The sequence below is a fragment of the Leptodactylus fuscus genome, chromosome 6, assembly GCF_031893055.1.
Source record: "Leptodactylus fuscus isolate aLepFus1 chromosome 6, aLepFus1.hap2, whole genome shotgun sequence".
In the NCBI taxonomy this organism is placed as follows: domain Eukaryota; kingdom Metazoa; phylum Chordata; class Amphibia; order Anura; family Leptodactylidae; genus Leptodactylus; species Leptodactylus fuscus.
In genome coordinates, this window is record NC_134270.1 from 149,851,414 (window position 1) to 149,868,328 (window position 16,915).

Consider the following 16,915-nt stretch of genomic DNA (forward strand, 5'->3'; position numbering starts at 1 on the left):
GGGCTGCAGAAGATGCATATCGGCACACCCTGATGGGGACGTGTAGCATGGCGGAATCAGTTCCGTCTGGTTTCTGCTGTTTTTGTGCAGAGAGAAAAGTAGAACTTGCAGGACTTTGTCTTCGTGCTAAAAATAAGGATTCCAGACAGTCACCAACCAAACTGTATAATTTTTTTTGCACCAACGTGCAGGACTTTGTGTCTGGCCTGAAAAAACGGTTTCCCCGCGGAGAGGCTGCATACGCACACCGGCGGTTTTCTTTTACAACCTATTCAAATGAATAGGTTTTAAAACTGACTTCCGGGAAGTCGTCCCCTATGCAGTTTCCCTGGGGAATAGGACAGAGACTTGGCGGGCGGAAATAGGGGTGCAAGTGTGAAGGCCCCCTAATCCGTCTAAAAAATGGGTATCCAATGAGTAACCATTTGGAATCCTTTTTGTACCAAACTTTTTTCTCTTCAAACTGTTTGCACGCGGACGGATACCAGACGCAGATGTGAACCCTGCCTAAGGTTGTTAAAACTCCTTAGCACCCATAACCATCACTATCAACAACTATATACGACTTTATTCACACATCAGTGTTTGTTCGCTAGAACAAGAGTCAAAAGTGCATATAGATAAATGGAAAGATCTGCACCTCTTCTTGCTCCTGTTTTGGCATACAAACACTGATGTGTGAATAAGGCCTTAAAAGGGTTGTTTACTAGGGCATCACCAGTTTGGGACATGTCTACATTATAGCGGGGGGACACTAACCAGTCTGATGAAGGAGTTCTTGCTGGGAAGAGCCAATGCATCAATGTTAGGCTATGTTCACATCTGTGAATCTATTTGAGACTCCATTGCAGAGTTTGCCTGAAATTCGTCAGAGGTAAAAGACTTTGACAGATCCTACTATAGTCATTGAGCCATGTGTTGCCGCTATTTTAGCGATCCGCCTATATAGTGTTCTGCTCCTCCAACAAGCCAGAACAACTGAGAGGCAACACCGGTGTGACCCTAGCGTAACAAAGACCACCATTCATTCCAGTGACTAGTCGCATGTATAGCTCCAACACATCCTTGTATTCCACAGACAGCCCATTGTTTTCAGTACAAACTGTATGATGTACTCAAGTCTAGGGAACTTATCGATTTGCTACAAAATACAAATGTGGTATCCTAAACCGAGCTGTCGTGGATGCAGTGTTACATACAGAGTGCATACGTGTACATGATATCATGACTAATGCCTTGCTGGTAGCTTATCTGCTTATCACATTGCTCAGTGTGTAACCTTGTAAGTGCTCTGCCCAGATGAACACTCAGCACTAAAGTCTTCCTACTAGACAGCGGCCAGTCTGTCACCCAGAACTTACACAATGTGCCCCTTCCACTACTGGGGGTCTGTCTGCTGGGACCTCCAGCGATCTGGAGAAGGGGAGCTCAAAAAGTCCTTCTGAATGAAGCTCCAGTGCTCTTGTGTGATCAACACTCCATTCAATTCACTGGGATAGTGCAGATGATCGTCCTGTAAGCCCCAATAAAGAAAATGGAGAGTTGGTAACACAAGTCTGTTGGGGCTTCATTCATGGATTTGGGGTGCAGACCCTTTGTCTTGGATGGTGGATGGCTGGCTTCATCTCAGACTCAGCTAGGGGCCGATTTATTAAGGCTGGCTTTTATATGAGAGTCTTAAGAAAGGTCAATTTATGAAGAAGCTCCAGACTCTTCCTAAATCACTGCACACCCGTGCGTCAGAATGAAGAGCTAAGCCAGTCAGGAATTCGATAGTATAAGTCCCATCGTATTACTGGCAGGCGTTATAGTCAATATTTTGGGCTGAGACATCCAAACCATAACTTGCCCTGATCCAACCAATTTGTGGAAAGTGGCAAGCGAGGCACAGAACGGGGGAAGTGTTGTACCTTCGGTACAAGAGGGCGCCTTGCACCAAAAATATGACACATTTTAATTTAATGGGGGAACATTATCAACCCCTTTACACCAGTTTTCTTACGTAGAGGGCTTGATAAAGTCCCCCATAAAGTCGAGGACAAATGGGAAGCTATGACTGGTGTGCGATCTCTCTTTCACCACTCTGCCCGTTTCTGCTCCTGGCAGCTTGGAAGTAGGAAGGGGCAACGTAGTGACATCATTACACCACTCCTGCTGCCCCCAAGCAAGACCAGATTTTTTTTTTTTTTTTTGGTGTGCGTTTTTCTGTAGAGGCCACAAGAAGAGGACATTATAGTGTGAGGGCCACAAGAAGAGGACATTATAGTGTGAGGGCCACAAGAAGAGGACATTATAGTGTGAGGGCCACAGTGAGGATTAGTTATACCATGCATGGCAACAATAAGGGGGAATTATAGTGTGGGAGACACAATATGACGGGTATTATTTATACTGTACAGACAAAAGATACATAAGAAAGAAATAGTTACTTCACACAATGGGACTGAGGGCCCTGCTCACAAGAGCTTACAATCTATGAGGTAGAGGGGGTGACACAAGAGGTAGCAGGGGCGGCATTGCTTATACAGAGGTCAGACAATTTTGTAATAGAGGTGACTGTCATTACATAAACATAAGACTTTATGAGCCGTCACCAGTCGTGTCCTTTAACATGTGGATGGAGCTTGGACATATAACGTTAGCCTAAAATGGCATCATATCATGTGGGAGTGTGTACAGAGGAGGGTTCGTTTTAGGAATTCTAATTACGGTACAGACGGATTTTCATTAGGAAAAGTTGTGTCTTTAGTTTGCGCTTGAAGCTGTAGAAATTGGGAGTTAATCTGATTGTCCGGGGTAGAGCATTCCAGAGAAGTGGTGCAACTCGGGAGAAGTCTTGTATTATAGTGTGGGGGCATTATTTATACTATGCAGGGCAATAATAAGGGGGCATTATATTGTGGGGGCGACACTATGTGGGAAATTAGTTATACTGTGTGGGGGCAACAGTAATGGGCATTATAGTGTGGGGGCTAAAAAGGGGGACATTATGGTGGTTATTATATTGTGTATGGCCCACAAGGGGGTATGATACCTTGGAATGGGGCGAGGATTAGGGCAGTTAGATTTGTGGCTTATTTGAGGTAAATTCACCACCGTGCACACTACGGATTTTGTTCTTCTTTCAGTCCTTTGAAAATTGGGAGTTATTTTATGTCAGGCCTTAGTTTAATGATTTTATATATAATATATATATATATATATATACACACATATATATATGTGTATATATATATATATATATATATATATACACACACAATGTGGGCATATACATGTATATACATGACTCGTCAGGTCACTAGAAATGCTAATACTATAGAACTCTCATAGACATTCCCCGCAGCTCTATGGAAACTTCTCTCAGGCAGTAAACATCACTGCCCATTCATCCTCCTTTATAGTCTCTCTACCAGACTGTATTTTCCTGTCAGGACACACAGGCCAGCCCACCGCCGTGCATGTCACCAATCCCTGCTCTTGTTTTGCTCCATTCTCTTCCTCCATTGGTCCCTCACCGCGTCAATCAAAGCCTTCTTTCCCGCCCGCCCATTTCGAACTGCCTCTCAGCCAATCCGACGCGTCTCATCAGACCCCAGTAGCCAATCCCAAGTCGCCAATGACGTAGGCTAAAGTTTCGCGGCAAAAAAGGAATTGGCGCGCAAATGGGCGAGAGCTGGGAGATCCGGGGATCAGCTGGGGGGCGAAAACAATAGCGCTCCTGGGACAACGGGCTCGGCCGCCACTGCCCTCCGCCCCGGCCGGACACTGCCTGGAGACTTTGTCTTTCAATGAGTCAATCACATGTCAGTGGATTGTGATGTCTCAGGACGTCTGATGTGAACTGGCCTTTAACTGCGGCGACATCAATGACCCATGCGGATTGTATGCGGCTTTTTTACACGCACTTTGTGAACCTAGTCCTTGGAATTTTGCGATAGATGATCTGTTGATCGATTGCTGGCGATATCTGTGTATGTATTTATAGATTGGAGACTTCTGCAGCAGTTTTGCTTCTTCCTATTGACTTTGAATGGGCTTTGTATTGTCCTGGACCTAGTACATGGGTGGCTGTAGTGTTCTGTGTATTTTTGGGGTATTTTTGACACCCCCCAGCTATAACCTTCCTGGATCCTTGGCCGCGATGGAGCTTTAAACCCCCTCCCCTTTGTTGACCTTCTATAGATTTCCTGGCACGGACACAACCCATGACCTCACGTATGTATACATTGCTGGGACTACCTCCCTTGTCTTACTACAACTCAGACAAGTTTTGATAAATGACTTAATTTAATTTTTTTCTACAATTGTTTTTTTCCCAGATATGGATGTTGCTCCTTGAAGACTGCCGGGTCTGGTTGGAGGTTCCTTCCGATGTAGGATTGGCCGTGATTTAAGAACATGGGACGAGGGCTTTTTGGGAAATTGAGGGAATAACCCCTCTGATCATGTCCCAGGACTTTGGGGTCACTTATGGATGCGTCGAAGGAGAACTTGGGACAGTTTGGGAAAGCGGGGGCACCATCCATGTGGCCGAACAGCAGATTGTCATTATATCGACTCCGGACGTCCCTGGAGATGGATCCGCAAACGCCGGCCTCAGTGAGGCTGAACTGATGCTTTTTACAACCCCACAAGGACCAAGCCCAGGATGTGCGGGGCAGAAGCCAACCCTTGGACGGCCTCCGGTAATATGATTTTTCTTAATTTTATAAAGGGTCCTTGTCGTCTAATTGCATCTGTAACAAAGCATTGGGGGCGTCATGGCACCGGGCTACGGTCACGTCTGCATCAGAAACCTGGCACGGAGTCCATCAGAAATCCCAAAACAAAAGGCCCTGTTCTCATCTGTGCATGGGATCCCCCCCATACATAAACCTAATCCACATAAGAAATCAGTTTCCATAGGAAACCCGCAGACCCCATAGACTATAATAGGGGTCCATGTGGTTTTCGTACAAAAAATGCGGAGAGAAAAGTGCTGCTTGCAGGACTTTCTCTCCACGTTTTTCATGCGGAGAGGGGAACGGAATGGCCCGAACGCAGATCTGAAACGAGCCTTAGTTTTTCCCAAATCTTAAAACCGGTCAACCAACAGTCCCGTTACCCAGAGGAAACCCACGCAAACACGGGGAGAACATACAAACTACTTGCAGATGTTGTCCTTGGCGGGATTTGAACCTAGGACTCCAGCGCTGCAAGGCTGCAGTGCGAACCACTGAGCCACCATGCTGCCCATTATTAGGGATTAGGGACTAGTCATTAGGGACTATTGGTGTTTGTCATTAGATGGAGCGCTTTTCCATCCTTGTGGTCCTGCAATGATCCAGAACGGGCAAAACAATGCAGATGTGAACATGGCCTTTGTTATTCTTTGCAGAAATGTACAAATAAATTGACCTCTGGTTGTTTCTAGTTTGGCGTGTGTCCAATCAGATCAGACTGAGGACACGCCCCTTTGACAAGCAAAGTGCTAACAACCAGTTGTCAATTTAAAGGGTGTTTCCAGGTAGACTGTAATAAAGCCACCCCTATAGCACAGGTAACTAGTGCTGCAAACGGGAGAGGAGACCGAGCAACCCTGGATGTGACCCGGGGTCAGAACCAACCTAAAAGCCTGAGGTGCAACGTCTAAAAACCCACAGAGAAGGTGTGGTATAAAAAACAAAAACAGACGGTGGCTCAGTGGTTAGCAATGCAGCCTTGCAGTGCTGGGGTCCTGGGTTCGAACCCCGCCAGGAACAACATCTGTAAGGAGTTTGTATGTTCTCCCCGTGTTTGTGTGGATTTCCTCCCATTCTACAAAGACATACTGATCGGAAAATAAATGTACATTGTGATCCCTATATATATCTCCCTATATGGGGCTCACAATCTATATTTAAAAACAAAGAGAAAACAAACCCTTTTCACTGATACATTTCCAGTAGGAATAACAGAGGACCGTCACCATACACCGTTCTGAATAATTCTGTTCAGCTGCTTCTTTGTTCTATTGGCCTGTTATATTGTCAGTGATACATCTGCTGCAGGTCCTTTAAGACACACATGGGTCTGTATGGGAGCGGCCATATTCCGGGTATATTTAAGTGCCTGTAGTACAGGGATGGCCTGTTGTGCTGAGACAACCTTTGAGCTTCCCTTACTGTCAGCTATAAACCTGCCATTATGACGGTATACGACACCCTGGAATAGTGCGTACAGTCTGGCAATGAATGGGGTTAACACTGAATGGTCTTATCTACCAGCTGCAGGTAAAGGGTCAAGTTTATGATGTGAGAAAGTTTCAGATGTTCTCCTCCATCTTGTAATCTATACTGCATATAGTGGGCCTCGTGTAGGAGTAGTGCCGCCACACTGTGTAAATGATCATATGTCGTGTCCTTCCCTTACTCCGTCATGTTCTAATAGAACTGACCTGTAGGTAAAGATTGGAGAAGAATCACAGATCCATAGGATGAAGTTGGGTATGCCGCAGCACTATAACACAGAGGATACATTGTTGACCCTCTCCCCCCCCCCCCCCCTTCCGTTCTCAGTGGGGGTCTCGGTGGTCAGTTCACATACTGATCAGACAATGTTATGCTATGGAGAGCGGGCAAATGTTTTGTGGCCTAAACCCTTTAAATGGGACAAATTCCGTTCAGAATGTTGTGTTCTGCTTGTGAATAGCGGCCTCATTTTTTTGTCAATATGCAAATAAGTTTTTTGAAGTAATGAGGGGGTTGTCCTGCTCCTCAGAGGTAAGATACAAAGATAAGAGCTCATTTGCATATTGAAAAATGCCTTCATCTATCTGCAATGGAAGATGAAAATCACAAGTGGAACACATTGTATGATTCAGGTGACCCTAACCTATCTATCTGCAAAGCTGGCTTCTCTCATCTATCACATAACCTATATATCACAGAGCTCAGCTTCTCTCCTCTATCATATATCTATATATCACAGAGCTCAGCTTCTCTCCTCTATCATATAATCCTATATATCACAGAGCTCAGCTTCTCTCCTCTATCATATAACCCTATATATCACAGAGCTCAGCTTCTCTCCTCTATCATATAACCTATATATCACAGAGCTCAGCTTCTCTCCCTCTATCATATAACCCTATATATCACAGAGCTCAGCTTCTCTCCTCTATCATATAACCCTATATATCACAGAGCTCAGCTTCTCTCCTCTATCATATAACCCTATATATCACAGAGCTCAGCTTCTCTCCTCTATCATATAACCCTATATATCACAGAGCTCAGCTTCTCTCCTCTATCACATAACCTATATATCACAGAGCTCAGCTTCTCTCCCTCTATCATATAACCCTATATATCACAGAGCTCAGCTTCTCTCCTCTATCACATAACCTATATATCACAGAGCTCAGCTTCTCTCCCTCTATCATATAACCTATGTATCACAGAGCTCAGCTTCTCTCCTCTATCATATATCCCTATATAACACAGAGCTCAGCTTCTCTCCTCTATCATATAACCCTATATATCACAGAGCTCAGCTTCTCTCCTCTATCATATAACCCTATATATCACAGAGCTCAACTTCTCTCCTCTATCATATAACCCTATATATCACAGAGCTCAGCTTCTCTCCTCTATCATATAACCCTATATATCACAGAGCTCAGCTTCTCTCCCTCTATCATATAACCCTATATATCACAGAGCTCAGCTTCTCTCCTCTATCATATAACCCTATATATCACAGAGCTCAGCTTCTCTCCTCTATCATATAACCCTATATATCACAGAGCTCAGCTTCTCTCCCTCTATCATATAACCCTATATATCACAGAGCTCAGCTTCTCTCCTCTATCATATAACCCTATATATCACAGAGCTCAGCTTCTCTCCTCTATCACATAACCCTATTGTCACGGGATGGTTAGAGTCTATACTATAGGCAATGTGTAATATATATTTCATGTGGAATGTATTCTCTAACCTTTTGTATACATCAATGTGTAGTTGGCTGATTAGGGTCTAGTGTGTTAGCACATTGTATGCAAATACCTCTAACTAGTGAGGACCAGTGAGGACAATGGGTGGAGATAATCTGATCAGTGTCTCCAAGAAGATGTTGGATGGTGCATTGTCCACAGGAGACAGGGAGTCTGCTCTCCTTGGTATAGGTGAGGGGGGAAGGATCTGTGACTCAGCCCTTCCCACCCACAGATATAGGATGTAACAGTCTTAGTATATAGTATGTAGCTAGCAGTTAGTATGTGTTAGCCGGCCTGTGCACAGCTCTGCAGAGAGCCAGGATTTAGTTACAGGACCAAGGAGCCAAAGCTATCATTGGATTGTGACTTCTGTGGACTTATTGTTATTACGGTTGATGTGACTGCCGCCGGCTACTAACTTTGTGGATTACAATAAATTGCTGTTGTCTCCCGACCTCTTGCGTCCGTGTTGATTCAAAAGACCTTCCGGAGGAAGACGTATACCTTCGCTCCGTGACACCTATATATCACAGAGCTCAGCTTCTCTCTTCTATCATATAACCCTATATATCACACAGCTCAGCTTCTCTCCTCTATCATATAACCTACAGTCCTATGAAAAAGTTTGGGCACCCCTATTAATCTTAATCATTTTTAGTTCTAAATATTTTGGTGTTTGCAGTAGCCATTTCAGTTTGATATATCTAATAACTGATGGACACAGTAATATTTCAGGATTGAAATGAGGTTTATTGTACTAACAGAAAATGCGCAATATGCATTAAACCAAAATTTGACCGATGCAAAAGTATGGGCACCTCAACAGAAAAGTGATATTAATTGTTTTGTAAAGAGGAATGGTGCAAAATCCCTTCATCCAGGAACTGATTAAAAGCTACAGGAAGAGACTAGAGGCTGTTATCTTTGCAAAAGGAGGATCTACTAAATATTACTGTCACTTTTCTGTTGAGGTGCCCATACTTTTGCATCGGTCAAATTTTGGTTTAATGCATATTGCACATTTTCTGTTAGTACAATAAACCTCATTTCAATCCTGAAATATTACTGTGTCCATCAGTTATTAGATATATCAAACTGAAATGGCTGCTGCAAACACCAAAATATTTAGAACTAAAAATGAAGTTTAATAGGGGTGCCCAAACTTTTTCATAGGACTGTATATATCACAGAGCTCAGCTTCTCTCCTCTATCATATAACCCTATATATCACAGCGCTCAGCTTCTCTCCTCTATCATATAACCCTATATATCACAGAGCTCAGCTTCTCTCCTCTATCATATATCCCTATATATCACAGAGCTCAGCTTCTCTCCTCTATCATATATCCCTATATATCACAGAGCTCAGCTTCTCTCCTCTATTATATAACCCTATATATCACAGAGCTCAGCTTCTCTCCTCTATCATATAACCCTATATATCACAGAGCTCAGCTTCTCTCCTCTATCACATAACCCTATATATATATCACAGAGCTCAGCTTCTCTCCTCTATCACATAACCCTATATATATATCACAGAGCTCAGCTTCTCTCCTCTATCATATAACCCTATATATTACAGAGCTCAGCTTCTCTCCTCTATTATATAACCCTATATATCACAGAGCTCAGCTTCTCTCTCACTGTATAGTAGAATTAGACTATGTCCTCAGGTGACCCGGCCTGGTAGTTCAGTTTATTATGTAGTTTAATCATTAATATTGAGAGGCTGCAATCTCTGGAGCGACGTCTCGTGTGAATAATGGGAAAGGTTTTTGACCTGGAGAGACTCTCACTTTACCTCATCACTGCTGAGACATAAAACCATCTGCACATGAGACATCTCTAGATAAATGGACTCCAGCAATATCTTGGGTCTTATTCCCTCCAGTATCTGAGGACATGGATACCACTTATAGTACCTAGAAAAATGGAAACCGAATCCAGAATGATTTATAGGGTTTGTCCAAGATTAGAAATAGATATTTAATTTATTTATTTTTGGTACCACCTCTGCCCCCTGGTTGTTCGCACCATTGCAGCATCGCTCCATTTAATTTGGTGAAGCTATGACCTGCAATACCAGTCACAAGCCATTGACGAGTGATTCTGATAAGGCCATGTTTTTCTAATATCTGGCCCCTCTGTCTACAGAGATATGAGAGAGATGTAGGATTCCTTCTAGATAAGTCGCTTCCCCCTCCCTCACTGGGTTTCTCATGTCTGTGTAATGTGATGCATCTCCCTCTGGCAGGCTTGTAGGGGAGCGTCTTGTAGATGTGGAGAAACAAATATGGGATAGGTTGGTGGAAGACTCTCACCCACGCTCCGAACTTGGGAAACCAGCATGGGCTGTGGTGGAGAAATTCATTGAGCAGATGTTAGCCAAGGTGTGGCGTCTAGCGAGACAAACGTGTTCCTCATGGCGCTGAGGTATGTCCGAGGAGAGAAGCATGTCTATCACAGTACTACCTCTAAAGTCTCTGCCTTCAGCAAATGCCTGAAATTCAGATTCTCCATATTGTACATGGAGCTCGCTGATAATGAACTCGCATTTTAAGGGACATCTGCAAGTAATGCGAACGCTGTGGATTCTCCATCTGGGTTTGCGGATGGAAAATCTGCAATGTAGCATCAATGTGTATGACACAAGCTGTGAAATATGTCTGTGCTGTACAGGCTTTAACCTTGCCTTATGTGTAGTCTTTCTGCAGATTTAACCCTCGAATGCAAAATACACAAAATAATTATATTTGTTGCGTGGAGTGCTGCAGAAAATGTGCTACTAGGCCGCATACAGCATATCAAGTATCTCTCTATTTCTCAGGGAGCTGACCAAACATGGCGTCTGCTGTCACAGAGATCAATACGTGAATATCATAAGGGGTTAAACTGAACGCGGCAGCTATAGTTTTCAGACTGGAACACCTGGCTGATGTAATCGGCGTAAGGCTGGCAATACACGTTGCGTAGCTGTCAGGCAGATGCTCCTTTGGCCAACAGCTGTCTCTTCTGACCTCCCCTATTCACGTGCACAGATGGTACAGCTGAGCATGCATGTGTACTGGAGAAAACCACAGCCAGGCACCTCTTATCTCCCATAGAAGAAAGATTGGGCATGTTGAAATCCATTTGCCTGGTCCTTCTGCCACTGAGAGAAAGTCAGAAGACCCTGACATATGAGTCCACCTAATACCTAATGTGTATGGCAATTCTTAAGGTTCCGGCACATCTGTATAGTCCCAAATTGAGAGGGGCACCTACTGTAGTGTTGGTTGGTGTCAATACAGACCTCAACGGACGTGATCAACAATCCAGATATGTGACACAACCTTTAGCATTGCCCATATGTGAGACGTTCCTATAATATATCATCACATACCCTATATCGGCTTACAGAGTTCAGAATGCTCCATAATACAGGACTAGAGAAGACTCCATGTACTGCCATGTTTACACCGCTGTCATATGGGGTGCAAGGTTTCCTTATAAGACAAGTCCTATTGCCTTTCCCTTATTAACTATCTGCCCCCTCTTCTGTTTTAGGTGAAAAGAAAGTTGGATTTGGAGGCAGGACACAAGTATATTGCAGAAGGACTTCAGACACCGCGTGGAAAGACAAGAAATCCTGCTAGAGGTTTGTGTACTTGGGTTATAGTAGGTGTCACCCGCCATTGTCTGTTCACACTTCCACCTTCTGCCCCTAGAGAGTCCTGCTTGCTGATTTGGGTCAGATGAATGGGGCTAATAAGCTATAGACCCGCTATGTGGGTGCCGTGGCCGAAACTGCCTCAGAATCTGTGCAAAGATGGAGCAGGCCACTTACTTTTCAGCGTTGGTTTCTGCCTCCTGTTGAGTCAGATTTGACTCTGGATTTCAGATAGAATCTGAGTCAAAATCTGTACAAAATTCCTGTATGTAAATTTATCAATAGTCAGGCTTTTTCTTTTTGCTTCACACTTGTTTCATTTACTTCACTACTGCGCAGATTTTCATCTTGGATAAGATACAACTTTATTAATCCCAACAAAGAGAAATTAAAATGTTGTCATTGTAGCTAAGCAAAGATAACAACGCATAAACTTCATAAGATACATTAAACAACAAACCAAGATGTTATAAGATCCCATGCACATGATGGCGGTCGAGTTTGCAGTGGCATAACTGGATGACACTTGGGGTGACAGTGACTTCCATGATACATTCACCTCTTGAGCCGTAACCCTTATAATACTGTATAAGAAATACTATAATATTGAGACTATATTTACATTATTATTTCTATTCGAACATGTCCTGACTCTCTTTGTTGTAGGTGTGAAGTCTCCAGGAGAGAGATCCCGATACGAGACCTCACTGAACCTTACAACCAAGAGGTTTCTGGAGCTTCTTAGCAAGTCTGCCGATGGGGTGGTCGATCTAAACTGGGCTGCCCAGGTGCTAAATGTGCAGAAGAGGAGGATCTATGACATCACCAATGTGCTGGAAGGGATCCACTTGATCACCAAAAAATCTAAAAACCACATCCAGTGGCTGTAAGTGCTAGAAATGGGAATTCTGTCAAATTATTAGGGAGGGCTGTAAAGAAATGTATACTGACATATATCGCTACCTTCTGTCCTCTCTACTTTACTGCCAGTTCGTTTTTTAGTACCGTATATACTCGAGTATATACCGTACCATCTTCTATTACTAAAAGTCTTGTTTTGTAAATGAGAATAAAAGAAGTGCCACATCCAAATCCGCTGTATATGTGATAGTTACTCAATAGGTAAGGATCTGACAATAGGGAGCTGGGTACCTGGGACCCCCAGCTGAAAGACCATGGCTAGGAGGAGTCTAGATATGATGACATTGGGCATCCTTGATCACCGCTCTTAGAGGCTTTTTCATGCCCTCTGACGTTGGCCGTATTATATACCACTAGAAACTTGACCGTGCAACGAATTCAGTGCACCGCCAGCTTTTCCAGTACGTGCCCCAGTTATAGAGAAACTTGTGCTGTTCGTTTAGATCACCCTTCTCTGTCAGAGGGGCTGGCCTCACAACGCAACGTCATTGCTGGAAGGGGAAGGCTCACCCTTTGGATAGTATACTTCCATAGCCTTGAAGTTTTGGGTGCAATCCTGAGCGCCTAGTCATGATTCTGAGCTGTAACGCCAGCCCATCTGACAGTGCAGGGATATCATGCCAAAACTGAAACTACTGATATCTCTTTAAAGGGGAACCTACCGGTAAAGCTGACCGTATATAACACGACATGAAAGGTCCTCTTTAATCCAAAATCTGTGGCAATGACAAATGTTGCCAAAAACCCTGCTCAGGTGTGACATGAACCTTTAATGGGGCACAGGGCACTTCCAAGCTGTGGTTTTTATGGCTGGTGGAGATACCAAGATGCACCATTCCTGAGGTTGGTGGAGGGGCCAACCAAGGATCCCACAGTTCTCATCTATCTAGTATATAAATACCTTCATCCAGAAAAACACTTTAGTGTTTTGTTGGCAAAGTAGATACTAATAATGTGAGTGAAGATGCCATTGCATTATTAACAAACCACGTTTTTCTATCCTTTCCTTTATACAATGTACCACCTGCTGTTTTTCAGAGGGAACAGATCCGTGGTGGAGTCTAACTCTCGATACCAGATGTTGGCCAAAGACTGTCAGGAGCTTCTGACCACGGAGCAGCACTTAGATGAACTGCTTCACATGTGCACCACACAGCTGAAACTTCTTACCGAGGAGTCTGAGAGCCAACAATATCCTTTCTATTAGAAGTCGTCTCATACTGTCTTTCAACCTTATTGTTGTCACAATGGAGATTTGGAAGAATGTATTCTGAGGTGCCACCTGTTAAATGAGGTTTCCTGGAAAATGCTTTTTAAGATGCCCTATCATTGTCATTGATCATTACTAGAGATGAGCAAGTACCATTCGAAACTCCCGTTTCGAATAGCACGCACGCATAGGAATGAATGGAAGCGGCCGGCCGCTTAACCCCCTGCGTGCCGGCCGCTTCCATTCATTGCTATTGCTATGCTATTCAAATAGTACTCACTCATCTCTAATCATTACCTTGACCTATGGATGACTAAGTATTTTGATATCCTAGAGCAGGGGTAGGGAACCTTCGGCTCTCCAGCTGCTGCGAAACTACAACTCCCATCATGCTCCATTCTCTTCCATGGGAGTTCCAAGAACAGCAGAGCAAGTATGCATGCTGGGAGTTGTAGTTTTGCAACAGCAGAAGAGCCGTACGTTCCCTACCCCTGTCCTAGAGGTTGAGCCCCAGTGAGATTGATGACCTGTCTTAAGGATGGACCATCACTTTCTATTATTGGAAGCCATGTAGGCTTAATGGCTTGGTGATGCCATATTTGAAATTATATCAAGAAGTTTTTAAGTTTTGGCTTTTCCTTAACATCCTGTACATTGGGGTATGTGACTTGCCAGGACCTCCGTAGTATAGCTGACCCCTCCGAGCGCATGCTGATGGTGATTAAAGCCCCTCCAGAAACACAGATGCAAGTTTCAGATCCTTCAGAGGTAAGCAGAAGAGCCTGTACTGATAGGCCCGGACTAGGGAAGCACAAAAAGTAAACAGCCTTTTTAAGGGCAAATACCTAAATAAGTCAGGGGTATCCAAGCCCAACAGGGGAGCAGAGCACCACCCATATTGCTGCAAAGCTGTGCACCTCCTTGTACAGGACCTGAATCTGACGTAGATTATGTTGTCATTGCTATAACCCAGTATTTTGGATGCTTTTTGTTTGCAGGCCCTGCAGATTTCTCTTAAGAGCACCCATGGACCCATTGACGTGTTCCTCTGTCCAGATGACTCTTCTGGGGTTTGCAGTCCAGTTAAAAGCCCTACCAAAGCTCCTAATTCTTCTGACAACTCGCCCAGCAAACAGAGCCCAAATGGGTCCTCGGCGCTGACACCTTCTCAGGACATGGGTATAGGGTTGCTTCCTTGTGACCAAGGTAAGTATCCAGCTGTTGTATGTTGAAACCGCATAGTGCTGTCTCCTCGGTAAAGTGACTGTATTGTTCCTCTATTGTGCTGTTTGAAGGAACATAACTAGGGGGTTTATGCTCAGTCCAGTTTCTTGACACAACAGTGGCTCATTTTTTGGCAGAGGGCTATCCCCACATATATACTACAGCTCACACTGGCATGAAATGCACCTGTAAGATAGGCTAGTCTTTAAGCCAGTTTCACTTTTGGTGTACAGGACTTCACATGGTTGCACCATTATTCTAGAGGATCATGTATTGAATGAGGCAAAACCATGGGGGTTCAACACCTGACACCCATGTTTCAGCTGACATGGCACATGGGTGAGTGTTGTGGCCCCTTTGTACCTAGCTGGGTCTGCTAAAATTGTATTGCAACTGTCTGTGTCACCTAACAAAGATGTGCAATACCTTACGCCGCCAGTATGATTTGGGTGTTGCATAGGCCTCCTTGCAGAATCCCACTGACCTGAGGTTTTTATGTCATGCACACACAATAAAATGTTTTATACTTAATAACGGCATTCTTGCAATCTTAATCCTATCAAAGTATTCAGTTTATCCAACTTGATTTTGTACTCACAATAGTACTTCATAGGGATACTCATGTATGTTAATAAATTATCGGCTGCAGTGAGCGCAACATTAATGTGCCCTAACTTCAAGGTTACTGCAAAGAGAGAGCCCTACACTCTTTTTATAGGTTGTCGGGGTTAACTGCAGGCAAGTCCCTTCAGCAACAGGGGTTAAACCTGCAACAAAAACCAGCTGGTTTGCTGCGAGCGGGTCTGTCCTGCTGCTAACCTCCTACAGCAGGCTGCAATGTGTGGCTATAGCCTAAAGGTATTTTCCATGGCTTTACTATTTATGGTCTCCTTCAGGTGGCACAATGCAATGTACCTAGCTGTGCCTCGTACTGAAGATGCCATAAGGCTCGCCCAAATGCTGGAACTACTTCAATCTCCTTATAGACAGTGTCAGGAGTTCCCCCACACACACAGTTTAAGATTTGTGCAGGCAGAATGGTTTATGTCTTGCTCTGTCGATTTATAGACCTTCTGTGTACTTCTATACATAGTTTACATTCTTCCTCTGGGTTTGTGCATTACCTTGTGATACATAAAGCCTGTATGGAATGAGCCTTAATATTCCCCCCCCTCAGTAGTTTTGATGATATTTTTTGTAGTTCCGTTGCTATTTCCCCCCCCCCCCCCCCTCACTTGTAGATGTGACTACCAAACCTGGTAACTAATATATTTCGTACTTGTTTCCAGAGTCTTTGCTCTCGCCGGAGACAGATCTCCCCCTGAGTTACTCCACAGAAGACCTTCACCTGTCCCCTGTCACCGCCGCGGTCCTGCCAGACTTCCTTTCAGATGAGTTCATCAGTTTGTCTCCTCCCCTCTCCCACGAGTACCACTTTGGGCTGGAGAACAGCGAGGGTGTAAGCGAACTGTTCGACTGTGATTTTAGCGACCTGACATCTCTGGACTTGTGCAATGAATACTGAAACGGCCTTTACACTTAGCAACTCCAGCTCCGCATTAACGTCCGCTACTCGCACCGTACGTCGTGTCCGTGAAAATGAATTATTTTCTCCCCTGTTCTATATAATGAACAAATCCGCACTTACAGCAGTCGTTTCTGACGGTGTGCACTGTAGCATAATCATAGCACTTGCATGGAGCTGCTGGAGTCCTAAACAAGGATATACCCGACACCGAGTAATCTTGTGATCAGTGTCTCTAATATACCACAAGAAACCGAAGTTGTATTTTATGTTGATTCCTAAAGACTTGTGCAGACCCGTCGAGCTTCTGGAACGTGCAGCTCTGGCTTCTGGTTTGCTGAATTATGATCTCCATATAAGCTGATCTGCTGGTTTTTTGAGGGTTCTTGATGTATTTCTGCTTTAACTGTCCCTTCAAAGGGA

The 16,915-nt window shown here is 44.1% G+C and overlaps 1 protein-coding gene across 1 annotated transcript; it reads left to right on the forward strand.

Annotated features, from left to right (window-relative positions):
• The first annotated feature begins 4,405 nt into the window (after positions 1-4,405).
• On the forward strand, positions 4,406-16,517 carry E2F1 (E2F transcription factor 1). Its single transcript, XM_075278785.1, has 7 exons — positions 4,406-4,688; positions 11,510-11,600; positions 12,279-12,498; positions 13,572-13,724; positions 14,397-14,511; positions 14,742-14,949; positions 16,257-16,517. The coding sequence occupies exons 1-7, from the start codon at positions 4,449-4,451 to the stop codon at positions 16,490-16,492; spliced, it is 1,263 nt and encodes a 420-aa protein (XP_075134886.1). The 5' UTR covers positions 4,406-4,448; the 3' UTR covers positions 16,493-16,517.
• The last annotated feature ends 398 nt before the right edge of the window (positions 16,518-16,915 follow it).